Source organism: Periophthalmus magnuspinnatus, chromosome 10 (genome assembly GCF_009829125.3).
Source record: "Periophthalmus magnuspinnatus isolate fPerMag1 chromosome 10, fPerMag1.2.pri, whole genome shotgun sequence".
Taxonomy (NCBI): Eukaryota; Metazoa; Chordata; class Actinopteri; order Gobiiformes; family Gobiidae; genus Periophthalmus; species Periophthalmus magnuspinnatus.
The window spans coordinates 31,260,812-31,286,366 of NC_047135.1; the positions used below are offsets into that span (position 1 = coordinate 31,260,812).

Consider the following 25,555-nt stretch of genomic DNA (forward strand, 5'->3'; position numbering starts at 1 on the left):
AGTAAGATCAAACAAGAGATGACAATTTCTCCTACAAATGATTCTCTCTATGAAATACAAATGAAAAGAATGTGACAAACAGCCAACAATTTTCATTTAGTTGAACTGTAGAGTATAAATAAATAAAGAAATACATTTAACCCACACCATATCACAGAATTATCTTGAAATAGTAAGAGAAAATAGAAAGTTAAACTCGAAAAATCCTCCATGGAGATAGATATGTTTTATGCCATACTGTGGAATATTATAGCCAAAGGAACAACATTTTCATGTATTTTCAAATATGCTTTAATACTCACAATACCGCACAATATAGAGGTTTGTGATCTATATTAAATGATATTAGCAAATGTAATAATTAGCTAAATAAAATACTGACTGCCATTCAAACACAATTAACAAACATGTATTACATCAATTCACAGGCACTACAACAATAACCGCCACCTTAACGTGGTGGAGGGGTTTGAGCACCCGAATGATCCTGGGAGCTATGTTGTCGGGGGCTCCATGCCCCTGGTAGGGTCACCCATGGCAAACAGGTCCTGGGAGACGGGTCTGACTAAGAGCGGTTCAGAAGCCCATCATGAATAGAGTAACAACGAGGCCAGTTACGTCGCCCGGACTGGCGTTACCGGGGCCCCACCCTGGAGCCAGGCCTGGGGTGGGTGCTCGGCAGCGAGCGCCTGGTGGCCGGGCCTTTCCCCACGGGGCCCGGTCGGGCCCAGCCCGAAGAAACGACGTGGGGCCGTCCTCCCATGGACCCACCACCTGCGGGAGGAGCCATGAGGGGCGGGTGCGGAGAGATCCGGGCAGCAGTCGAAGGCGGGGACCTCGACGACCGGATCTCCGGACATGGAGACTAGCTCTGGGGACATGGAATGTCACCTCGCTGGGGGGGAAGAAGCCTGAGCTTGTGCGGGAGGTTGAGCGTTACCGGCTAGATATAGTCGGCCTCACCTCCACGCACAGCTTGGGCTCTGGAACCCAACTTCTTGAGAGGGGTTGGACTCTCCATTTCTCTGGCGTTGCCCGCGGGGAGCGGCGGCGAGCTGGTGTGGGCTTGCTCATTGCCCCACAGCTCAGCCGCTGCGTGTTGGGGTTCACTCCGGTGAACGAGAGGGTCGCGTCCCTGCGCCTTCGGGTCGGGGACAGGTCTCTCACTGTTGTGTCGGCCTACGGGCCAAACAGCAGTGCAGAGTACCCGGCCTTCTTGGAGTCCCTGGGAGGGGTACTAGACAGTGCACCAACCGGGGACTCCGTTGTTCTCCTGGGGGACTTCAACGCCCATGTGGGTAACGACAGTGACACTTGGAGGGGCGTGATTGGGAGGAACGGCCTCCCCGATCTGAACCCGAGCGGTGTTTTGTTATTGGACTTCTGTGCTAGTCACAGTTTGTCCATAATAAACACCATGTTCGAGCACAAGGGTGTCCATCGGTGCACGTGGCACCAGGACACTCTAGGTCGGAGGTCGATGATCGACTTTGTTGTCGTGTCATCTGACCTCCGACCGCGTGTCTTGGACACTCGGGTGAAGAGAGGGGCTGAGCTGTCAACTGATCACCACCTGGTGGTGAGTTGGATCCGCTGGCGGAGGAGGAAGCCGGACAGACCTGGCAGGCCCAAGCGCATTGTGAGGGTCTGCTGGGAACGTCTGGCGGAGCCCTCTGTCAGGGGGGTCTTCAACTCCCACCTCCGGGAGAGCTTCTCCCTGATCCCGGGGGAGGTTGGAGACATGGACTCCGAGTGGGCCATGTTCTCCACCTCTATTGTCGATGCGGCTGCTCGTAGCTGTGGTCGTAAGGTCTGTGGTGCTTGTCGCGGCGGCAATCCCCGAACCCGGTGGTGGACACCGGAAGTAAGGGATGCCGTCAAGCTGAAGAAGGAGTCCTATCGAGCCTTGTTGGCTCGTGGGACTCCTGAGGCAGCTGATGAGTACCGGCGGGCCAAGCGTGCCGCGGCTCGGGCAGTCACAGAGGCAAAAACTCGGGGTTGGGAGGAGTTCGGGGAGGCCATGGAGGAGGACTATCGGACGGCCTCAAAGAGATTCTGGCAAACCGTCCGACGCCTCAGGAGGGGGAAGCAGTGCGGGTGGAGAGCTGCTGACTTCGACTGGGGATGTTGTCGGGCGGTGGAAGGAATACTTTGAGGATCTCCTCAATCCCACTGTCACGTCTTCCGAGGAGGAAGCAGAAACTGGGGACCCAGAGGCGGACTCGTCCATCACCCTGGCTGAAGTCACTGAGGTGGTTGGCAAGCTCCTCGGTGGCAAGGCTCCGGGGGTGGACGAGATCCGTCCTGAGTACCTCAAGTCTCTGGATGTTGTGGGACTGTCTTGGCTGACACGTCTCTGCAACATCGCGTGGCGGTCGGGGACAGTACCTGTGGAATGGCAGACCGGGGTGGTGGTCCCTCTGTATAAGAAGGGGGACCGGAGGGTGTGTTCCAATTACAGGGGAATCACACTCCTCAGCCTTCCCGGTAAGGTCTATTCCAGGGTACTGGAGAGGAGAATCCGACCGATAGTCGAACCTCGGATTCAGGAGGAGCAGTGTGGTTTTCGTCCTGGTCGTGGAACACTGGACCAGCTCTATACTCTCCATCGGGTCCTCGAGGGCTCATGGGAGTTTGCCCAACCAGTCCACATGTGTTTTGTGGATCTGGAGAAGGCATTCGACCGTGTCCCTCGTGGTGTCCTTTGGGGGGTGCTCTGGGAGTATGGGGTCCGGGGCTCTTTGCTAAGGGCTGTCCGGTCCCTGTATGACCGGAGCAGGAGCTGTGTTCGCATTGCCGGCAGTAAGTCAGACCTGTTCCCGGTGCATGTTGGACTCCACCAGGGCTGCCCTTTGTCACCGGTTCTGTTCATTATATTTATGGACAGAATTTCTAGGCGCAGCCAGGGGCCGGAGGGGGCCTGGTTTGGGAACCACAGGATTTCATCTCTGCTGTTTGCAGATGATGTTGTCCTGATGGCTTCTTCAAGCCAGGACCTGCAGCAGGCACTGGGGCGGTTTGCAGCCGAGTGTGAAGCGGCTGGGATGAGAATCAGCTCCTCCAAATCCGAGGCCATGGTTCTCGACCGGAAAAAGGTGGTTTGCTCTCTCCGGGTGGGTGGTGAGTCTCTGCCCCAAGTGGAGGAGTTCAAGTATCTCGGGGTCTTGTTCACGAGTGAGGGAAGGATGGAGCGGGAGATTGACAGGCGGATCGGTGCAGCGTCTGCAGTGATGCGGTCGCTGTATCGGTCCGTTGTGGTAAAGAAGGAGCTGAGCCGGAAGGCGAAGCTCTCGATTTACCGGTCAATCTACGTTCCTACCCTCACCTATGGTCATGAGCTTTGGGTAATGACCGAAAGGACAAGATCGCGGATACAAGTGGCTGAAATGGGCTTCCTCCGCAGAGTGGCCGGGCGCACCCTTAGGGATAGGGTGAGGAGCTCGGTCACACGGGAGGAGCTCGGAGTAGAGCCGCTGCTCCTACACGTTGAGAGGAACCAGCTGAGGTGGCTCGGGCATCTGCTCAGGATGCCTCCTGGACGCCTCCCTAGGGAGGTGTTCTGGGCATGTCCCACCGGGAGGAGGCCCCGGGGAAGACCCAGGACACGCTGGAGGGACTATGTCTCTCGGCTGGCCTGGGAACGCCTTGGGGTCCCACCGGAGGAGCTGGAGGACGTGTCCGGGGTGAGGGAAGTCTGGGAGTCCCTGCTTAGACTGCTGCCCCCGCGACCCGGCCCCGGATAAGCGGAAGAAAATGGATGGATGGATACAACAATAAAGACAGAAGAGAGTAATTAATATTGGTGTGAGGTAAAGCAGAGTTACACCACTCATGTTTTCACAGTCTACAACGTACTACCAATGGGCTTTACTGAATGTACAGTGAACTATGATAGAGGGAACCATCCATTAGTGAAAAAGTCATGTAGTGAAAAAGTCATGTAGTGAAAAAGTCATGTAGCAAGGGGGATATAGCTATAGTAACCAAGGCTATAAGAAAGTACAGTTACTACAGTGGGGAGAAGCAGAGCAGCTCACCAGGGATCAGCAGCTTTTAGTCTGAGAGTAAACAACACAAGGGTTTCTAAATAGATCTGCCTCAGAGCAAGGCGAGATTTGTGTTTGATCTCAATGTCTACTTTTTAAAAGTGCATATGCATAAACAATATTAAGACAGCTTTATTTTGTCTGGAATCACAAACATGGTGTGACATTTGCATCTCAGAATTTGAGATTGTCATAAAAAGAGCTGACAGGAGCTCTAGGCGAGATGTATGTTATAACAGCAGCAAAGACCGCTCAGTTACAGGCCTTTGGGGTCCAGAATAGTCCCTTTTGTGAGCTTTCCATCACCTCCTCACACCCGTTACCACCAGCATGCTTCACAACAATCTGTCTGCACTGATTAAAGCCCAAGACAGATCACCTAATGACAGAGTGGCAGTCAAAATGCAGCCTTGAAAATATTGATTTCACCAGGCTAGATATAAACTGCTGCCTGCCACTTGATTATCTCCTGATAACGGCTAGTATGATGAAACAAACAGACTATGAACAGCTTTGGCATGGCAACTAGTAGCATTCCGAGTGGATCTGAGGAAAAATCACTTAATCCATGGCCTGATGCTGGAAAATCCCCTTTAAAGTGGTTAAGCATGCGAAGATTTATGCCTGTATGTTTTGCGAGTTAAGTCAATTGAAATTATGCAGCTCAGGTAAAATAATTTTAAGCATTTCAGAATAACAGTCAAGCCTGACAGTTTCTGGTACATATTAAAGAATGTGTGCCAGGCTGGTTTTGGCACGACGCTTCACTGACAAATACAGCAGAACCACTATTGCACTGTGATGCTGTGCCCTCTGTATAGGATTAAATTCATACAAAAGGCTAGAGGTACACGTGCAAAACAGTTAAAGGTCTACCAGTTTTTAAGCCTTTGAATGAATCAACGAGTCGCTGAGCACATCCTTTTTTACCCCTTTCTTCCAAGTGTTCAGACCAAGGCCAAAAGCAGCCATCCATGCCCTCCCCCATGCTCTGTTGACAGCCCACATCTCACATATTTGATCATCACCATAGATTCCTCCCAAAGCAACAATAAGTGAAAACCTACAATATATATATTTTTATTTTTTTATTTTTTGGGGGGAGCCAGGTTAAAGCCTAAGGAATCTGTCTCGTCAGCATTTTTGTTGATACCAAACCTGCACTGATGCATAGGTTGTGGTATGTGTCATATTAAAGCAAAGAACCTCATTGGCCAAAGCTCTTTATTCAAAACAACTCACATGGGACAAAGGGCTATTGTGAGTTTGATTCTGTTCACGATTAACTGTAGAGATGAAACTGAATTAGTGTATAAAAGCAGTCAGAATTGGTTTCCCTGAATAAATAATGTAAGCTAACAGCTAATAGTCACAACTAAGCCAGTCTTCTTTAATAATCACCAAAGCTTCCATAGACGTGCTTCAGTTATCACCCTTAAGTCTGTGACAGTGGATTTTGAAGGTTTAAAGTGAGACTGGCCTTTAGGTGCCTCCTGAGCATGTTCCCATCTTTGCTGTCATTTTATTTAGCCTTGTATCATCCTTCATCTGTGCACCTAATTTCTTATCTTTGACGAAACTTACACTATGGTCAACTGAACTGCTCCCCTCTATCTTGTGTTTGTCACCTGCAGGCCACACAACTATTGGCTCTAATCTTGTATCTCTCAGCTGTTGCCACGGTGAGTTGGTCTCCAGCACCAACGGCAGCTTTATCTGCGACCTGCAGAGGAAAGCTGTGACTGTATCTCATACACCTGCACTCACATATGCACAAACACAGTCCGCATGCCTCCTGCAGAGCTCATATGTACTTTGACACACTCCACGTGTGACGTCAGGTGCATGCAGCTGGGGCTTTTCTGACACACACATACACTGTAATGTATGTAGTCAGGTGCACAGGTGTGAGAGTCGAGACTAAGGAACACAAAACAATGTTCTCAATTTTTTCTATTTTACGTTTAAACCATGTACACCAGTTTGAAGACTTTTACAGTGCCAAAATGAGTTATCAGTAGTCTTTGGTGATTCATTCAAACTTGCATGCAGCATTAACTTTTCTGTGAAAGTCACACAAAAAAAAAAAAAAATCAATAAAATACATCTTGCATCGTGCATGTTCCTCACATATTTCATTTATTTGTGAAGAAAAGGTACGGTTAAACTAAATTGAACTTGATGTCAGCTGTAATTACACTTTACCTCAAAAGTAAAAAAACAAAGAGCAACTTTGAAATTGAAAATTCAGCTCAGTAGAGCTAAGCAAATTTACATTTAATCAATTTGAAAAAGGTTTTAATGCAAAGTTGGTCGCCAAGAAGTATTTGCACGCACATACACACACGGTCCAAGAACTCATCATTCCAACGACATTTCATTGTGCAATCCATCTTAATCAGCAAGCCCATCAGAGACAATCTCTCCTCCCCTCCATCTCACTCCCTGCTCCGGACGGAGTGATTGAGGGGTGTAAAGAGGAGGATGTTCTGCCCTCCGCCTCCGTAGCCCCCTCCTCACCGGGACGGCTCTTAAGTGCTTGTGGGTTTTTATGTTTGTAGTGTTTTATAGGAGTGGGCAGGAGCCAGAGGCAGTAAAAGTGTAGAAGGCAGGCGAAGGGGACGAAAAAGGAGGAGAAGAGGATAGAAGTTACTGTAAATCCAATCTTTATTGAGAGACACAAACAACAAACACTACTCAGCCAACCTCTTTGCAATGCAATGTTGGGTAAGGATGCAAATCAGTGACTGTAGGCCGTAACGGATTGCGCTCATTGATCTGGTGTATATGAAAAGGGATTTTTGTAAGTTTGTTTGCAAGTCAACCGTGTGCAAGTCAACAGTTTATAGACTAAAAACCTTCCATCCCTACCAGTTTACTACTCAATATAGCACAAATATTGGCATCGCTGAATGCTAGCCTCAGGTGGTAAATAGTGCTCCAAGGCCTAGCATGTTGTACGATCTAGTTGCATTTTCTCCCTAAATGACAAACTGTTCTCCCTCAGTATGTATTTATCGCACACTTTCTTTTATGGCTGTTTCTCTTTAAAAGGCACTGACTTGACTGACTGTAAGCTTCTTAGTCAATCACTTAGTCAGAGAGTGAAAAGGTCAGCCTCTTAGTCAACAAAATGGCCATGGAGACAGTCAGCTGGGCGGCCAATCAGTCACAGAAAGATGATTGGACTCAGCTGCCCAAAATCCTCCGTGGTACCCTTTACCTGCCTGTTGCCATGGCGATGCAGTTGAAGATTTAAATACTAGCCAGTGTCTGCTCCACTATGTTTCATCCTCTCTCCTCCAGACTGCTGCTTCCCTGCGTTTTGTCAGTTCTGAATCCCAATCGTGTCTCGCCTCCCTCACCTTTCCTTGTCCTCTCTGCTAAATGACACTTTACTAGCCGTTTGCTCTTGTTAATATCATGCCACTTTGCATTGTGGGACTCTCTAAAAACCCTTGTAAAACACACACACTCACACTTAGCCACTCTGCAGAGGGACATAAATTACAATTATTTACTGTACACACACATAATTACTTGTGAATATTTACATGCATGAGTGATTGTATGCCTAGTCAAACCATGAGGAGCCAAGCCATAAAACCAGGGACTGATTTACATATTCAATCTGGCAAAGGTACAACACTGACAGTCAACTGCCAGTGAAAATCTATCATTCTGTGCTAAAGCCTCATCATCAGGCATCATTTAAGCGTACTGGCCTTCTTTACACTCCCCTGGTGCATCATCTTTGCTCAGGAAATGATATAATGCCCCTAAAGTCTTGTGGGAAAAGCTCAACTGCAACTAGGTGGTCAGTGATGCCATCTAGTGGCCATAGATGCTGTTACTCATGTTCATAATAGAAGTAGTTTTGTCAGTTAAAATACTAAAAACTGAGTGTGAAAATGACAAAGACAGTGGGTTCCTAGTTGCTTATATTGCAAAAATAGTATTGAAGACGCTCCATAGTTAAAACAACAGATGTGGTTTCCTCAGGATCAAATTAATTTAATATCTCATTTAGTATAAATTTTCTCAAACTGTTTTACTGTTTGTAATTATAAAGTAAATTTTTTGATTGCCTTATAAAGTTACAATATCCTAAATGGATTTGGCTTTAATTAGAGATAATAAAACAAAACTGAGCAGGGAAAACTAGTATTTACCAATGTTTCTTGAGATGTTATGCCCCGATCTAAAAAAAAAAAAAAAATGGCCAGACAATGCCCTAAATCAACTTTGGGAGAGGTGGGACTTTGGGACACATCTGACCATTTGTTAACTACTTGTAATTGTAATAAAGAAGGTTTTGGTCTAATTTCCACAACATATCCATTTAATATTCTCAATTTTATAGCGAAAAGTTGTTTGTTTTATAAATTCTTTTAAATATAATGTATATGCAGACTTTCTTACTGCGTTAACCCTAAAATTGTATAATATTGTGAACTCCAAGTAAAAGTCTGCTATTATTGTGCAAAAGTTCTTATCTGTAGGATTTACCTGCATTAACAACTGCATCGATCTCCAGAGTAGTGATGTCTCCACTGAAAACGGAGATTTTCTGATCTAACTTTGGGTTCCGCGGGTATCTACTCTGCTCTGCACCTGAAAGGACAAATATACACATTTAGTATAGGTTATTTCTTTGAATAGCAGCAGTACTAGTCTCTGGCCACTGCAGTGATAACAACTGACCTGCAGAAGGAGTCCACACTGGGATGTCCTCCAGTGGCACAAACTTAGAGGTCCGATAATATGGGCGTTTATCCTCCAGTGACAGCAGGAAGTCTGCAGGAGAAGAAAAGCACTGAAAGATGTGAAATACTTGAATGGTCTTGATTCACTATCACCAATGAAAACATGTTGCTCCTTATACAAACAGGCCTAAAAGACATTTCTGAAGTGTTTGTAAGAGTTAATGTCAGTAACTCAAATATCTGTGATTATGTGTCCATTTTTCATATTTAAGCTTATTATGTTGTTTCTCACCTTTGGTTTCTTTCCAGTCTCCTTCAGCAGAGTTCAGGTTAACTTTCAGGGGCATGGCGGCAAACGTCCCTGTGTGGAGTGACTGGATCAGGGCTGCAGAGCTCACCCCCAGAGCCGTGCCAAGGGCAACTATACCCAGCCAGTGCCTCCTCCCGCGGGACGAGGGGAGCCCTCCTGTCTGGCTAGACGTCCAAAATGCAGGTGTTGTCGAAAACTTCGGCGCTAAGTCTCGGTACAAAGGGCGGCAGATGAGACCTGGTGCTGGGTTTCGTTTGAGCTGACACGAGGCTCCAGGAGTTAAACTGTGTATGAACCTGACACCGGTTCTGATGGAGGCGCCCCAAGCTCGGAGCGGAGCAGCAGCGCAGAGCAGAGAGCTGCTATAAGACACCAGAGAGGGGGTCTGCAGAGCCATGCCTGGAGATACTCAAGCGGTGTTGTCACTCGGTTCTCATTAGAAAGGTTTCGTTTTCTCTTTATAGTCAAATGACGGGTGCTAGTAGTGGGCCATGTTTGTTTTGGTGGATTGTACCAAATTGATGTTTAAGGGGAGCTCTTAAAACACCAATTTAAAATGACTTGTAGCCTGCCTACTGACATCCAGTGTAGGCCTATGTCTTTACCAAGATCACTGTTTTGTAGGAATATATAATACATGCGTTAATTCTTTTAGTATAAGTGTAGCGATATCCATAATAATTCAGATGGAACAGTCTCATGGGGTTCAGTTCAGTGACCGCGGGAAATCTGGAGATGAAGGGAGCAACATGTAGCATGTAGCTTTTATCCACCATGATGAGTTTATCACATAAAATAAATAAATATGAATAAGTAAATGAATAAATAATAAATAAAATACATACATACATGCGCATATATATATATATATATATATATATATATATATATATATATATATATATATATATATATATATATATATATATATATATATATATATATATATATAAATCATTAAATATTGGCTATTCTAATTTACATCAAGATCAGGCTGTATTGTTATGATGAAATATAAGCCCATATAAATTTTAATAAAACATCAATTGGGCTATTTTATCAATTGAGTGAGTCTATGAATATTGTTAAAATACAGATTTTTTTTGTGGTAATACAGTGGGTTCTTGGGTCTAGTTGACAGAAATGATCAGATTAAACAAAACCAACACACACTAAAAAGAAAGAAAAATGGGCTCTTGCCCCCATCTGGGAGTATGGCAGCGTCACTTTATAGAATATGAAAACCACCAATACAGACATTTTCCAAGTTGGGCAGGCTTCACTCGGTAGTAGCCAAATAATTTCTCTTAGGTGTAGTAAGATATAACTCGAAAGCCTAAAGCGTCCTATTCAATCTTAAATGTGACAGTGAACAAATAGGCCTCTGTTTAAATTATAGTGGCTGTAGTACTGTAGTTGTTGTACTGGCCTTCCAGTTGACTAGTTATAAGAGCATATTTAGATGCATTAGGTGCATTTTGTCTATCAGCATCACTCAGGCTGCAGACTGTCAGTCAAAAGTTCAGAGCTTGACACATTTCCGCCTAGCGGAAACTGACAAACACCAAAAAAGGAACAAGCCTTTGCGACAAAACTGACACAAGCAACTCGCAGACCACAGCCAGCTTCCAGGGACGTACAACAACTTTAAAACACACCAAAACACTTGAAGAAGTCTTTCACAGATTCTGACCCTTGGTAACAACTCACGAGGTGGACATTCAACTCTGACAAAAAGTGTGTGAGTATAAGAGCATGGGTGAAAGGAGGACACATGCGGGGGGCAAGGGCAGGGCATGTGTATGCTACAGCCTCATGTCTGTTCAGAATATATTTGACTATTTATCATTCTGTATAGACCTAGATCTATACTCACTGTACCATAATATTTTACAATCAAGGTTTCACAAATTCAGAGCTATAAGCAAAAAAAAAAAAAACAAGTCTGGAAAGGGCGTTGTTGAACTATAGTTAGAAAGAGGAAGAGTGTATTTATTGTATTTATGACAGTAATGGGGAGTGTCTATCAGACTGGACAATTCATCACAAAATGTAGTAGACACTTTTGCATTACACACATTAACATTTTTTGAGCTAAATGTTAAATTAATCCAATCTGCTTGTTCTTGTTTCAGGATGGCGGTGTGGGACCTGTCAGTCACAGTGGAGGACTTGGGTGCAGATGCTCCCCCTGTCACTCTCAGTGTGACCTCTGACCTACATGTTGGTGGGGTCATTCTCAAGCTAGTTCAAAAGACACGTGAGTTTGTGTTTGTAAAACGTTTGCTTCTTTAAAATATATTGACAATAATTGTTCACTAAGGACATAATTTGTCAATTATCTACTTTTGCAAATCAGTGAGGGAGTACATTTGAGTAATACCTTGACCTACTGTATGAAAAGATAAGCTAAAATGTCAATTTACTGTATCACATTGGCCCTGAGATGAAGTCACAGACTGGCATAGACTCTAGCCTCATATTAATGTTCCTTCATTTTCTCAGAAAATGGTTACTAGTTAACATGAAATTGTTTTTGTGGTATAATGTGTATATTCGTTGTTTGCAGAGATCCAACAGGATTGGTCAGACCATGCACTTTGGTGGGAGCAGAAGCAGAAGTGGTTGCTGCGGACAGCCTGGGCCCTGGAGAAGTATGGGATCCATGCTGACGCCCGACTTGTCTTCATGCCCCAACACAAGCCTCTAAAGCTGGGCTTGCCCAATGGCAAAACTGTACAGCTACGTGCATCTTTCTCCAGTCCGGTCTTCCAAACTGTCATTGGCATCTGCAGAATGCTCAGTAAGTCTTTTCTGTGCAATAGGACATGGTTGTAACTTGGCCAGTTACACTGCAACAGTAGTCCAGATTCTCCATCTGCTTTGTGCTTTTATTTAGTCTAATCTTAACCATGTCCAACCAGACAAATGAAACCTGACACACTTAAAAGTGAAGATAGTTTTGCAAACACACCACTGAGATATAATTGCCTTAATTTGAGATAAAGATAAAGAGATAAAGAAACCTTAATACACCTATGTGTCTTAGTTACAGTTGTATAACACACATATCCACATATAACACATGACACATGGACTACTATTGCAAATCATAATTTTAGAAAGTAAACCTATGATTCCGTTTGTCCATCTGAAAAGATATCCGGCATCCAGAAGAGCTCTCGTTGCTGCGTCCAGTCGAAGAGAAAAGGAAAAAAAAGGACAAAGACATAACAGAAGAGCTCTATGACTTGACTGGGGTCCCACTCAGTTCAGGTAGGTGGCCACAGAAACTCACAAGACACTATACACACTAATACACACGTAACAAATATAACTCTCTAACTTTTATAAACTTACAGTATCTCGGCCATCTATGTATAATGGTATGCCAGCTCATTTTGTCGACTCGGCAGAGATGGAGGCTGTTTACAAGATGCTGTCAGTGACTCAGCCTCCTCCAGCTCCTGAGGTGGTGGCTAAGCAGTACCGCCCAGCCAGTGTAGTGGATAAGGCCCACATCAATGGCCGGTAAGTTCTCTTGCATGCATTAATAAATCGGGGAATATGAGATTTTCATGGGTGATGCAAAGACTGATATGTATGGCAGATTTAGATTATTTTCCCCAAATTCTGTATTTAAATTAAGTGTGCTGTGTCAGGTTTTGTACATCTTTTTGCACTAAAGTGTTCAGATATAAGCTTTACGCATATTCTTTATGCAGCAGGTTGACTCTAAATATTGGTCTCTGCTGGAGATTGAAGGCCGATAACCGATGCGCTAAAAACTATAAACTCAACATATTGCCCAACCAATATATTGGTCTAGCTCTATAATATCGAGCCAGGGGACACAGTAGCTCAGCTGGTACAGTTTGGTAGTGTTTGTCCACTGTTACGAAGGTTGGTGATTCGAATCCATTCTCAATATAAAACATCTTTGGTTGAGCAGGTCAACCGATGTAAATCACTTTAAGAGCCTTGAAGGTGGAGAAGCACTGTATAAAAATGTGACCATATATACTATATGACTTACTACTGGGTCTGTTGTAGGTGGCTGGACTCTTCTCGTAGTCTTCTGCAGCAAGGGATCCAAGAAAACGATCGGCTCTGGCTTCGCTTTAAATACCATGCTTTTTATGATATTGAGCCCAAGGTATTGTATTGAACTGGTATTGAAATTATGCTCCAATACCAATATGACCTCTTTTTTTACAAACAGACTTAATTATTATTTTATTATTTTTTGCTATTACTTTTGCAGTATGATGTGGTTCGCTTAACACAATTGTATGAGCAAGCTCGATGGGCCATCCTGTTGGAGGACATTGACTGCACAGAGGAGGAGATGATGTTGTTTGGTGCTCTACAAGTACAGTGACTTCTCTTTTTCTTAATATTCCTTCTTAAATGTCACCACTGGCACTTATTCATTACATTAATGTCATTGTCGTAGTATCACATCAGTAAAGTTGCTCAGTCAGAGCCGCAGTTACTGGCCTCCACCGCTGCCATGGACGATCTGGAGTCTGCTCTACAGTCTCTGGAAGTCAAGTTAGAGGGAGAGAGCAGCTCTGCTTCCGAGATGCTGGTCTGAAATACATATATACTTTTTCTATTTATCTTTTATTACACAGTACACTCAGTAGCTCAGCATAGTAGTATTAACATGTTGCTACTACTACTGCAGAGTGTTGTATTATATCATTAATGTACCTTTTTATATGTTAAAGGTACATTCTAATGTAGTTAAATGGTTAGATTTAAGTCTAGTTATTTTTCTCCATTGTGGGACAAATAAAGATTCTCTTATCTTTTTCAGGACAATATGACAGCACCCGAATTAAATGATTATCTAAAAATATTCAGGTAAGAAAAATAGATACCTCAATTTTTAAAATGATTCCACATAGTTTGATAATTAATGTAAAATATTTTGACTAAACATTTCAGACCTAAAAGACTGACTCTTAAGGGATATAAGTTGTACTGGGTTAAGTTCCAGGATACATCAATTTCTTATTTCAAAAGTAAAGAAGAATCCTTTGGAGAACCTATTCAACAGATCAACCTCAAAGGTGGGATATTTTGGCCATGTCTTCACTACTTTCAGTAAAGCATCTTCTTGTGAGCATTCTTTGTTCACTTTTCATTGAAAGAAAGAAATTATGAATGTCTACAATAAATATCACATGGAAATACTAAAATGTACTTGTCTATTCTTAAGGATGTGAAGTAGCTCCAGATGTAAATATTGCAGCTAACAAGTTCCTTATCCGTCTCTTGATCCCGTCACCAGAGGGCATGAATGAGGTCTACCTGCGCTGTGAAGATGTACTGCCCACATGTACTTCAGTAATGTCCACTATAGATATATTCTTTGCTTTAAAAGCTTTTTTTACTCTCTGTAGGAGGAGCAGTATGCACAGTGGATGGCTGCATGTCGACTTGCTTCCAAAGGGAAGAGCCTGGCCGACAGCAGTTACCAGAGTGAAATCCAAAGCATCAGCTCCTTTTTGGCAATGCAAAAGACCAAATCTGGCTCCCATGGCAAAACACCTGCTGCAGATGAAAGCATCAATACACACAGCTTGGTTTCCCCACGCTACCATAAGAAATATAAAGCAAAACAGGTAAAAGTAATAGATGCTCAAATTAACTTTATCTAAAATTCATTTGACATGTACATGATCTTTTATCCTAAACTTCCACATAGTTGACTCCTCGAATCCTTGATGCATATCAGAATGTATCTCTCCTCACACTGACCGATGCAATCATGCGCTTTCTGCAAATATGGCAGTCCCTTCCAGATTTTGGCCTTGCATATGTTGTTGTCAGGTATACACTGTTTCATAGATTTTTGTTTTCTGTCATATAACATTATAATTAACAGATCTTTGGTGTTTAACTGATCAGGTTCAAGGGTAGCAGAAAAGATGAAGTTTTGGGAATTGCACCCAACAAACTGATAAGGATAGACCTGGGAGTTGGAGATGTGGTCAAGACTTGGCGCTACAACAACATGAAGCAGTGGAATGTAAACTGGGATATTAAGCAGGTAAATACAGAACATTTTATTTATGAAGTGTTTGTTGTTGGGTTTTTTTGTATTTCGTTGTTCCACTTTTAAACACATGATTGTAATATTACTTCTTTCTTCTTTTAGATGGCTATTGAATTCGAGGGGAACATTAACATTGCATTCAGTTGTGTTACCGCAGAGTGCAGAATTGTTCATGAGTTTATTGGGGGTTATATCTTCATGTCAACACGCAATCGTGAGAACAGCAACACACTGAACGAAGAGCTCTTTCATAAATTGACCGGGGGCCATGAAGCCCTCTAGAAATGGGTTTCCCATAACTCAATGATACATTAGTACAAAGTCACATAATCAAAGGGCACAAAAGACTTAACTTTGCACTAGTTTATTATCATTATTATTGTGCATGATATTGTGTGTGTTTATTATTCACTGTAAACATGAACATACTGAAGCAAATACAGTCGACAAAAATAGTTAAGTGTCCTACTGTTTTGTTTATTTTGTGGTTCCTGTAAGATAATTTTATGTAGTATCTGCCACTTTTAAATTTCCAGTCAGTTATCTTGCCTTGCAGGCAGTCTGTACACAGCACTTTTGGGAAGTGTTGTAGAAGAAATTGTAGAAGCCGAAGAAGGAAGGAAGTAACATCCTTTTGCAGTTGTGAACAGGCTAAAGTTCTTTGTCAGGACAGTTGTGATTGTAATGGAAGCACGGTCCCTAAAAACATGACACCAGTCTTAGTAAATTAGTAAAAATATGTCAGTTTATCACAATTTCACAAATATGTTCTTACTTGTAGGCCTCAGCCTTAAAGCACGACTGAAGTATTTAGGTAGAAGTTTTCCATCCGTGTCCCCAGGTGTTAACAATACTCCATTATCTGACCAAAAAAACTGAATACCATCTGCAACAAACACAAAGGACATGCATGAGGGAAGATCTGCAGGTTGGATGACCTTGTATCTGGCACAGAGTCATTTACCTGACAGAGCTTTAGTGACATCAATAAAAATAGCCAAATCGCAGTCTTTTCTCATACCTGGAGAGGAATAGTAGCACAGACAGTTTGAGCTTAACAGTACTGATTAAGGTTTTAAAAGCAGTAGATTCCACACTTGCCGCTAATAACATTCTCCTCTCCTGGAAGCCCTGGTGCCAGATGAATATGAGACCTCTTCATCCTGCTAAGACCATGTTGCTGTATAGAGGTCCAGTTTCTGAGAAAAGAGCCATGGACAGCCTCAGGAGGACAGTCCGGGAAATCAGCCAGAACAGGCTTGAGCTCAAGATCTTTCACCTAAACACACCAGTCAAAAATAAATTTAGTTCAGAAATGTATTCAAAACACCTGTTATTTGATGTTTCAAGTATTTGGGAGGTACATGGAACCTGCAATGAATGTCCTTGATTAGCACGAATTTGCAAGCGCCCATTCTCTGCATGGGGCTGTAGTTTGAATCGTTGCTTGTCATTTGACTCTACTACTCTTTTGACATCATCCAAACACCATGAGCGAAACTGAGGGTGAGCCAGAAGGTCCTCCACAAAGAGGAATCCATCTGAAAAAGAACAGTCAGTCACATTAACATTCAAATTATGCTTTGAATTACTTATCTTGCAAACTTTACCTGTACTCATTTGAAACCCCATCTGACTGGCTCCGTGACGAAGAACATAAGACAAAGACTTGGACAGCTGAACATCTCTGTCCTAAACAAATGCAACACTATAGAAACCCTTAATCCAAAGATATTATGACGTGACAAAAACAATGGAAATGATAAGGATACTTTACCCACCTCTGATCACAAAAATGTTACTACAAAATAATATTACTCAAATAGAAGTACAAAGTAATGTTCCAATGTATTTATTTATATATTTTTTTAAGTTAATGTAATTAAAAGGGCAAAACATTAAGTAAAGGACATCTAATTTCTTCACAGGATTGACCGTAAAATTGAAAAAATAAATAAATAAAATAGAAAGTAACATCAGAAATTAATACAAATATTAATCATTTAATATAGTCGTAACGTGTACATTGTGTCAGTTATAGACTTAACCAAAACCTTTATTCAAGTAATTAAAAATGTATGCAAGTAGAAGCAAAAGTATGGTTCTAAAAATACCCAAAAAGTACCATTTTAGTATATAATATAAATATAAAATGAGTAAATGTAACAGTACTGGCACCACCTCGTGATAGTAAATATTCAACCTTATGTTTACAGCCAACTACATATTAGAAAAGGTGCTGTCTGATTTATTTATTTTTATTATTATTTTTTACCTCCCCACCATGTTTCCCTCTTCTTCTCTTTCGTCTGTCGCTGCTCATTTAAAAAATACCGATTTGCCCGGATTTTGAGAAACAGAATATTGTAAAATGTTGTTACACTGAGCTAAATGCTAAAAATATAGATCCATGGTTGACGGTAGAGCTGAGAGAGGCGGAAATGGCAGCGTCGTGTGCTGTAGAGCCTTGATCCATGGGTAGAGCTCGTAACAGTCGGAAAAATGTGGGAAATTCAAACCTCACGGGTCGTCTTTTCTTGCCTGGGAGGAAAATGAAATTAGCATGGATCAAAGTGAGCAGAGGAATGTCAGCAAGAGAGAGACTCAAAACAGTTGGGAAAGTTTAGAGTGGACAAACTGGCCAAAGGCGGTTGTGGTTGTAGAGGCCATATGGGAACGTGTAGGCTTTTAAAAGGAGACAGGTGTTTTTCACAGATTAGATAGATTTTCTATCTTTTATTTTATTTTATTTTATTTTAATTATTATTATTTTGAGTGCACTGATCGACTGTGAGGCTACCGTTTGACCCATACTCCGGAACAGTAGGTGGCGGTAGTGCTCCTTTAAGATGGCTGCCAACCGCCGTAAAACAAGAAGAAGAAGATCCACGGTTTGCACGTTACACTCGGCAGCTGTTTGACCTCGTTGTTCGCTGTTGGTGGCGCTGTAATGTTAGATTATCTGCAGCGTCCATAGAAGAAAATCATAACATCCGCTGATAGCTCCATGTAGCACACAGCTGTTGGTAAGAATTAGAAATATATATGTACTCTATATATATATTACATTATATATATTACATTACATATGTAATTGGCGCTTTATACATATAACATATTAACGATGCGTTACGAGGCTATTAATTTGGCTCTGAACTATCCAAAACACTGCTAGCCATCCATTTATTGAATACCTGCGTAATCTAATCTTCACAAATACCTAAAAACCAGTCATTGTTTTGACAATACCGTCGTTCAGATTAGACCTGTGTTTAATGGGAATGAAGGCATAACATAACATGGTTTGTGCAGATATGGTAGCGAGGGTCGTTATTATGAATACTGTTTAATTGTGTATGGATTTATTTTAGGATATTTAAATCGCGTGGTGTCTGTGTATGGCATCTTCACATATAGGGAGTTTGAAAGCAAGCGTATACCATGATCAGATTATTTTTTGTTGAGGGCATAATCTTTGCCACATCTCATATTAAATTGTATGTCATACTCTTGCATTAACCAATCTCATAACCTTGTGAAGATTTTGTACAACTCATTCAAATTCTTATTTTATCTTGTTCAGGTCATGGAGTTTCCCCAACATTCCCAGCAGCTGTTGTCAGCTCTGCGTTCCCAGCGCCAACGTGGATTCCTGTGTGACTGCACTGTTTTGGTTGGAAACTCCAGCTTTGTGGCTCACCGTGCTGTGCTAGCCTCGTGTTCCCCTTTCTTTCACATGTTCTATTCAGACTCTCCAGGAAGCAACACTGAAAATGGCACCAATGGCTCTGTTACTCTGGACAGTGACATTGTCACAGCCCCTGCTTTTAGTTTACTCTTGGACTTTGTTTATGAAGGTGTATTAAAGGTGGAAGAGTCCCCTCCTGTTGAGGATATACTGGCAGCTGCCAGTTTTCTTCACATGAATGAAGTGGTGAGGGTGTGCAAGAAAAGACTACAAAGACGTGGCCCTGTGGCAGAGGCAGATAGCACTCGTTCTGAAGAAAGCTCTGGTGTTACAAAGGAATTAGCGATGGGAAGAGAAGAGGGTGAGAACTCATGCCATGGACTAGAGCTAAACTCTGTTAATGTTACAACACCTCATTCGCTCATTTTGCTTCCAATAGACAAAAGTCAGCAGGATCATGTTAAGCTAGAGCACAGACGTGTAGAGAGAACATGTGAAGGACAAGTTGAGCATTCCCAGAGCCCTGATCTTGCTGATACGACCCAACCAGGCATGGGCATCTCACATGTGCCTCCTAACAACCACCTTTTAGGCCCACACCAGTCTGCCTCAGAAAGTCAGCCTCAGTTAGGATCTGTGGGTGAAGGAGCAGGACTAAGCAGCCCATGTAGTACCACAGAGGCACAAAGGTACTATTTTGGTTCAGTTACAAAGTTATGCTGTTTTTTTCTGTCAAAAGTTTGATGTGTTTTCATCTTTTCTAGCCACAGCAATAACCAACAACCTTCCTCGTCATCATTGATTCCATCTGCCACAGTTCCTGGATGTTCAGTAGTTTGGCTTCCCGGATCAGACCTGTCACCTGGTCTACATATCACCAGACCATCCCAGGACAATGAAACATTAAGGAAACACTCAGAGACAAGCGATAGAGCTGAATCTTGGGCAGGAGAGCAGATATCAATGTTAATTCAGACAGTTTCCTCACATTGTAAGAGCACAGCACCCTCACAGCTGCAGCGAACACTTCAAATTCAGAGTATAACATTAGAACAACACCCAAGATCAGAGATTCACAATGCTACTGCATCAAAACATTTGACTGGGCATCAAGATGATTATGAAGCTGCATTACCTAAAAAGGCCTCAAATGTGGAGGCAAGCATAGCTGGTGAAAATGTAAATATAAAAGTCGAGGCCATTGTTATTTCTGATGAAGAACAAGAAGAGGAGAAAGAGGAAGTACAAAAGGTTGTGATGGAAGTGGAGGACGACTTTGAGGGAGACAGTCAACAAGAGGGGCTGAGATCTCAGTATAGCTCTGATGCTCACTTCCAGCTTCCAGATTATTCATTCCCCCTCTCCCCACCTGATGCTGGTCCATCTTCTCAAAGTGGCATTGCTTCATCTACACCACAATCTGAAAGTACAGTCTACTTCCAGGAATTTCAAGACTCTATGGGAAACTTTGTGGAGGATGTTCCAACGTGTACTGTCTGTGGAAAGACATTCTCTTGCTCATATACACTTCGGCGTCATGCTATTGTACATACTCGTGAGCGCCCTTATGAGTGTCGTTACTGCTACCGGAGTTACACACAGTCTGGTGATCTGTACAGACACATTCGTAAAACCCACGACCACACGCTGCCGGCCAAGCGCAGTAAAGCTGAGGCAACTTACATGGAAACTAATTCCCTCCAGCCTCCTCCACCACCTCCACCTATAAGCTAACACTATTGTTTAACTGTCTGAACAAATATGATTTTGATTCCTTATATAATAACACTATGATTAACTTATGGAATGTAAAAATATTTTTAAAATTGTTTTAAGCTCTAGATTATGACAAAAGGTCAAAATGGTCAGATCAGTTTTATACAGATTTATTGATTCAAATTTGTTGTATCACAAGTTGAGTTTCTGCATCAATATTTTGAGATATTACCAGAAAAAAAAATATCACAATGACTCCACCACTTAGCGTTACCCATTTGTCGGATTTTTTTATTACGTCAACCTACGGGTCCATGTATCTGTAATAAAACAAAGTAGCGATTATTTGATTAGTACTAAGTATTTTTTTTAAATTGCCTTTAGTAATGTCTGCACTTACTGCCTCAGCTAAATCAGGCCAGTCCATTGCCATCACAATTGTGTCATCTGAGCTGGGAGGGGTTTCTAGATTCCAATATGTCAACTTGTCAAACACAGAGGAAACTCTAACTGTTCTGTCCTAAAAAAAAAAGAAAAACATACAACATACAAACATGAGTCAGTGATATGATTAAATCCATATCACATCTAAAACACAGCATTACCTCTTCCTCTGAACCTGGCCTGTTGACTTCTTTTAATATAAGACCAGTGTAGCCTTGTGGACAGTTGACCTCTTGTCCCTTAAGGCCTCGGCCCCTAAAGGACACTGTCTGCTCTGTGAAATAAAAAGAAGAGCAATACTGTCATCAGAGGTGGACAGTACGCAGTTACAGTTACATGAGTAACTTTTTAAGGATATTGTACTTCTTGGAGTAGTTTTTGGACTGCATACTTTTACTCCTTGATATATTTTTTAATATTTTGTTTGAAGTAATGGTTCTCTTACTTGAGTAACCTTTGTAACTCTTCTCCTACACTCTTCCCACTGTAAGTCTACAAATGGCAGTTAATTTTTTCATGTTTTTATATATATACATACATATAATATTGAGCATTATTTAAGGGTTTGTACATACAATTCAAATTATAATCTTATGTTACATTCAGACAGTTGGCCTACATATACATTTACTCTTACTTGGGTGGTAGTTTTCTCAAGTTTTCTCTTTTTAACTCTCAATTAATTTCTTGGACCACTGCTTAGTACATCTACTAGACTTCTATTTTGAAGTAACGTTACTCTGGTTACCCACATCTGACATAATGTTTTAATGTGGGGGTCAATTGTTACACTCCATACCGTGTTTACAGTCTTTTACAGTGGCAGAGAAGTACTCTGTGATCCGTGCTGGTCCATTGTGCTCGATCTCACAGGGCATTAGATGGACAGGCGCGCGCGGTGCCTGTCCCGCCGATGGGAGCTGAAGGCGGATCAGGCTGCTGTTACAGGACATTGCAATCTGCTGCACACATATAAGAATTTTCAGAATGTGTTTCAACGATATAAATACAGACTGATCGTTGAACATATTATATGAAAATTATACTGTTAAACCATCTTTTACCTTACGTCCCAGTGTGTTTGTTTCTGTTTTAATATGCTTCCGGGTAAAGCTCAATGTTTTCTGATTGGTCCAGGGCGTCTTCTTTTACTCTGTGGGTCGTTTAGCGGGTGTTTGTTTTTTTAAATGTGCGCCCCCTATATGTTGCTATTTAAGTTGCATTTAGATTTGTATTTTATTTTTTTCAAGAGACGAAGCTTAAAGGTAAACTCACTGCTAATCGAAGTCATTAAACCAACAGAAGCATCAATGCGCGTTGTGTGGCTTATAGAGGTTATATTAGAAAATAAATTGGTCATGGAAGTTCATAGATTGTGCAGACACTGTTGTCACTCTTTCAGTGGGATGGACTAAGCTCTCCCTATCCTATAAAAGAAGTGTTTGTCCTATCATTTAGAACCTACTAGCAGGAGAAGCAACTATTCTAGATTGCCCTACCCTTAGCACAATGACTGAGGTAAGTCGTTTGTTTGATTTATCAAGCAGCATGCATTAAAAAAACAAAAAAAAACAAAAACAAACAAACCTATAACTTTTCTGGTGGGGGTCTATCACCTGTCTTTCTCTATGGAGATGTTTTGCCAAGAATGTTACATAATATTTCATTAAGACTGAAAAACATACATTCTTACTATCTTACTTTACTCTTACTAGCAGGGTTGTCTCTCCACAGATATGACTTGTAACTTGGCCTGTTAGTGTCTTTCCTTGTCTCCACGGGATAGATAATTTGTAATGCCAATCTGTGTAACCTTTTAGGCAAAGCAATATACCATCATGGAGTAAAGATGGCATACTCTTCACCATAAAAGTTACATAGTGCATGTTCATAGCCTATTTCAAAGCCTAATGTCATATAGCATAAAGCAAAAGGCATTTTAGACATTATTATTTCATTTTGGTTGCACAAAGTGTTGCAGTCATTGGACGGCTGCTTGTGACTGAGATTAGATACAGTGGTGTTATGCTGGTCATTGCTGTGAATGAGATGATGTGTTTTTGCCTTCATATCTTCATTACACTTACTGCTCAATTGAAGACTAACAAGTTTTTCTTATCTTTTACAGACAACAAGTTTTATGGAACATGAAGGTGCGATGCTGTCAGCTGATGAGGTAGCAACTCCCATAAATCGACTGATGCTCAAGATTCAGAAAACTGTTTCCATGACAATAACACAGGCCCGTCAGAGAATTCTGCAAGGCTTTGTGGTGTTTTCTGTCACTTTCTTCTTGCTCTGGATTGCAGCCTTTTTATACGGAAGCTTCTACTACTCTTACTTGCCCAAAGCAGCTTATTCTACCCCTGTGCACTATTATTACAGGTAAGCCCCTTAGTATAATTACATTGTCTTATGTTTTCTTGTCACTTTTAAGGTTTTGTCCATTTAGAACAGACTGTGAATCTCCAGATTCTTTCATGTGCTCATACCCTGTGGCAAATATCTCTTTAATGAAGAACAAGAAGCATGTACGTATGTTTGTAGTTATAACTAATTATAAAGAAAAGAAAAATTGATTTTTTTGTTTTAACATTTTGTTGGTTATAAACACAGGTGTTAACGTTTGGGCAAGCCTATCGAATGTCTCTGCAGCTGGAGATGCCTGAGTCTCCAGTCAATCAGGACCTTGGGATGTTTATGATTAGAGCTACCTGTTTTTCTCAAGATGGAGGGCAGGTTGCCTCATCTGCCCGTGCTGTGAGTAGCTGCATCTGTTTTGACAATAATAATACTAGAAACAGTAATTAAAGTAGTTTGTTTGTCTTACAGCTGTCTGCTTCCAGTTCCCATTTTGTAAGTATATTATTGATGTTAAAAAGCAAAATGTTTTAAAGTAGTCAGTAGTTGTTTTAGACAGCTGACTTATGAAATAGAAATGAAAGTGCATAGACAATTATGTTGTTAGAATGCTGCATACATAGTTTATTGATAGTACAAATCAAAACAATTTTCATCATGTTATCCCATCATGTCAACAGGGAATGCTGCGATACCGATCGGAATTGGTGAGGACTTTGGAGACACTGCTTCTACTTCCCGCATTTCTGACAGCGACCGCTGAGCAGAAACAGGTGCTTGAGGTGGAACTCTTCTCAGAATACACTGATGACCCGGTGAGTGATTCAGTGTTTACATCTAGTATTGATTGTACTTCATTAATCATAGACCTGTAATCAGAGAGATTTGTCGGCTACAATCTATGAGTTTAATTTAGTATGTTTGTCTTGCCAAACTTAGTATGCTCCCTCAGATACTGCCATTATTGAGATCTTATCCAATAAAGTGCAGATCTACTCTTCTCGTCTCCTCATTCATGCTCACTTCACTGGTTTAAGGTAAACCACGGCCTAGCCATGACCTGGCCCATACACTTGTTCATGCCATGGCTTATGTTACGAGATCACAATTCATTCTAACATCCTTATGGACTCATACACCAGACTGTCTTTTTTCTTTCTTTCATTTTGTTTTTTTAGGTATTTGTTGTTTAATTTCCCGCTCATCTCAGCTGTGGTGGGTGTCTCCAGTAACTTTATCTTTCTAAGTGCTCTGTTTGTCTTAAGTTATATGAGACAAATCTTGAAACTAAGGCAAAAACCTCAAGAGGTAAGAGTCCAGTTAATTTGTAGTGAAGGAACTAAACTTTGCTGTCGACCTTTTTAAATATTTTTTTGTTATTTTGCAGCTTATATCTGACAGTCCATCAGCACCGCAGTGAGAGAGAGGAGAAGAATGTGGTAGAGATTAAAAAATATATATACATATACATATTAAAAATGTAATGTTTCCTGTTGCATACATTTATAAAAACAAAACATTTTTTTAAATGTTCAGCTTGAACTGTTGATTTAGGAGCAAATAGACAGAAACATACATATAGTACCACAAAACCCTCCTCATCACGATCAAGCATTTATATATTTGATGTCCTTCTATACAGTTTTAGGATCCTCCCAATGTTATCATAATCTTTTCTTTTTTTCTCCCAATTCAAACATACAATTTTTTGAAGTACTGTATAGTGCTATAAAACTCATACTTGCTTAAAATGTGCCGTTTGATCTGTTGTGAACATTCTTTTCTACTGTTATAATGCTATTTAATTTCTCATATTGATTCTTGATTAAAACTACTTGATCATTTTGTTGTTTTTTGTATTTCAAGAAAATTATGATTATACCTTTTTCTTTTTTCTTAAAATGCCATAACTAAACAATTATTGTGGTTGTCCTGCATAGTATTTTACCAATTATTTCAAATACATGATTAGTGTAATTGGTGGGCATTTTGTGAGGGCATCAAGACAAAGCCATGGTCATTCATGGATATACTATTACTGGATCAAGCTGTGGAAAATTCATAGCGTCACTACATGCAAAACACCAGTGGCTTTAGTCTGTGGATGTGCTTACAATAACAGTCTCCATTACATGACTATGAGGTTGACAGTTACAGGTAAAGGCGTGTAGGTAAGGCATATTCTTTTGCACTATTCATTCCTGATGAGATATGTTG

General features: G+C 41.5%; 6 protein-coding genes across 7 annotated transcripts in view; 3 read left to right on the forward strand and 3 right to left on the reverse strand.

The window, feature by feature from the left end:
• Positions 1-9,524, reverse strand: part of macrod1 (mono-ADP ribosylhydrolase 1) — an 87,590-nt gene extending 78,066 nt beyond the window's left edge. The window contains exons 1-3 of the mRNA XM_033974009.2: positions 9,045-9,524; positions 8,751-8,843; positions 8,556-8,660 (exon numbers count right to left, since the gene is read on the reverse strand). Of these exons, the coding sequence (XP_033829900.1) occupies positions 8,556-8,660; positions 8,751-8,843; positions 9,045-9,459 (613 nt within the window). The 5' untranslated portion in view covers positions 9,460-9,524. The remainder of the gene's footprint in view (positions 1-8,555; positions 8,661-8,750; positions 8,844-9,044) is intronic.
• A 1,126-nt stretch (positions 9,525-10,650) lies between these two features.
• On the forward strand, positions 10,651-15,573 carry fermt3b (FERM domain containing kindlin 3b). The gene is made up of 15 exons (XM_033974042.2): positions 10,651-10,803; positions 11,198-11,322; positions 11,632-11,865; positions 12,222-12,338; positions 12,425-12,593; positions 13,116-13,218; positions 13,327-13,434; positions 13,519-13,653; positions 13,885-13,931; positions 14,016-14,140; positions 14,290-14,396; positions 14,474-14,695; positions 14,779-14,903; positions 14,982-15,123; positions 15,232-15,573. The coding sequence occupies exons 2-15, from the start codon at positions 11,199-11,201 to the stop codon at positions 15,409-15,411; spliced, it is 1,938 nt and encodes a 645-aa protein (XP_033829933.1). The 5' UTR covers positions 10,651-10,803; position 11,198; the 3' UTR covers positions 15,412-15,573.
• A 101-nt stretch (positions 15,574-15,674) lies between these two features.
• On the reverse strand, positions 15,675-17,544 carry trpt1 (tRNA phosphotransferase 1). The gene is made up of 7 exons (XM_033974043.2): positions 17,405-17,544; positions 16,740-16,821; positions 16,501-16,670; positions 16,231-16,408; positions 16,094-16,150; positions 15,905-16,015; positions 15,675-15,828 (listed from the first exon to the last, which is right to left on the reverse strand). The coding sequence occupies exons 1-7, from the start codon at positions 17,450-17,452 to the stop codon at positions 15,794-15,796; spliced, it is 681 nt and encodes a 226-aa protein (XP_033829934.1). The 5' UTR covers positions 17,453-17,544; the 3' UTR covers positions 15,675-15,793.
• An 18-nt stretch (positions 17,545-17,562) lies between these two features.
• On the forward strand, positions 17,563-20,661 carry zbtb3 (zinc finger and BTB domain containing 3). 2 transcript variants are annotated; one of them, XM_055224853.1, is made up of 4 exons: positions 18,051-18,155; positions 18,713-19,178; positions 19,257-19,506; positions 19,582-20,561. In XM_055224853.1, exons 2-4 carry the CDS (start codon positions 18,716-18,718, stop codon positions 20,549-20,551), a joined length of 1,683 nt encoding a protein of 560 aa, XP_055080828.1. In that variant the 5' UTR covers positions 18,051-18,155; positions 18,713-18,715; the 3' UTR covers positions 20,552-20,561. The 2 variants fall into 2 exon arrangements, with proteins under 2 accessions (XP_033830572.1, XP_055080828.1); XM_033974681.2 differs by having other exon boundaries at positions 17,563-18,155; positions 18,713-19,506; positions 19,582-20,661.
• A 98-nt stretch (positions 20,662-20,759) lies between these two features.
• Positions 20,760-22,085, reverse strand: rnaseh2c (ribonuclease H2, subunit C). The gene is made up of 5 exons (XM_033974193.2): positions 22,042-22,085; positions 21,777-21,939; positions 21,139-21,251; positions 20,934-21,053; positions 20,760-20,853 (listed from the first exon to the last, which is right to left on the reverse strand). Exons 2-5 carry the CDS (start codon positions 21,928-21,930, stop codon positions 20,833-20,835), a joined length of 408 nt encoding a protein of 135 aa, XP_033830084.1. The 5' UTR covers positions 21,931-21,939; positions 22,042-22,085; the 3' UTR covers positions 20,760-20,832.
• A 375-nt stretch (positions 22,086-22,460) lies between these two features.
• LOC117377365 (seipin-like) lies at positions 22,461-24,791 on the forward strand. Its single transcript, XM_033973746.2, has 9 exons — positions 22,461-22,495; positions 23,106-23,362; positions 23,430-23,508; positions 23,594-23,737; positions 23,810-23,833; positions 24,019-24,153; positions 24,278-24,375; positions 24,517-24,646; positions 24,726-24,791. The coding sequence occupies exons 1-9, from the start codon at positions 22,487-22,489 to the stop codon at positions 24,756-24,758; spliced, it is 909 nt and encodes a 302-aa protein (XP_033829637.2). The 5' UTR covers positions 22,461-22,486; the 3' UTR covers positions 24,759-24,791.
• The last annotated feature ends 764 nt before the right edge of the window (positions 24,792-25,555 follow it).

Coding starts and splice junctions, on each gene's coding strand:
- fermt3b (XM_033974042.2), top strand. CDS start 11,199: ATGGCGGTGTGGGACCTGTCAGTCACAGTGGAGGACTTGGGTGCAGAT. Junction 13,932..14,015: donor GATTATCTAAAAATATTCAG/GTAAGAAAAATA, acceptor TAAACATTTCAG/ACCTAAAAGACTGACTCTTA. Junction 14,397..14,473: donor TCTACCTGCGCTGTGAAGAT/GTACTGCCCACA, acceptor TACTCTCTGTAG/GAGGAGCAGTATGCACAGTG.
- trpt1 (XM_033974043.2), bottom strand. CDS start 17,452: ATGAGCAGCGACAGACGAAAGAGAAGAAGAGGGAAACATGGTGGGGAG. Junction 16,409..16,500: donor ATCAAGGACATTCATTGCAG/GTTCCATGTACC, acceptor TGGTGTGTTTAG/GTGAAAGATCTTGAGCTCAA. Junction 16,151..16,230: donor AGAGGAGAATGTTATTAGCG/GCAAGTGTGGAA, acceptor ATTCCTCTCCAG/GTATGAGAAAAGACTGCGAT.
- zbtb3 (XM_033974681.2), top strand. CDS start 18,716: ATGGAGTTTCCCCAACATTCCCAGCAGCTGTTGTCAGCTCTGCGTTCC. Junction 19,507..19,581: donor AGTACCACAGAGGCACAAAG/GTACTATTTTGG, acceptor CATCTTTTCTAG/CCACAGCAATAACCAACAAC.
- rnaseh2c (XM_033974193.2), bottom strand. CDS start 21,930: ATGTCCTGTAACAGCAGCCTGATCCGCCTTCAGCTCCCATCGGCGGGA. Junction 21,252..21,776: donor TGTAAAAGACTGTAAACACG/GTATGGAGTGTA, acceptor TTTATTTCACAG/AGCAGACAGTGTCCTTTAGG. Junction 21,054..21,138: donor GGCCAGGTTCAGAGGAAGAG/GTAATGCTGTGT, acceptor TTTTTTTTTTAG/GACAGAACAGTTAGAGTTTC.
- LOC117377365 (XM_033973746.2), top strand. Junction 23,363..23,429: donor CCTGTGCACTATTATTACAG/GTAAGCCCCTTA, acceptor TTGTCCATTTAG/AACAGACTGTGAATCTCCAG. Junction 24,154..24,277: donor CAGAATACACTGATGACCCG/GTGAGTGATTCA, acceptor TGCCAAACTTAG/TATGCTCCCTCAGATACTGC.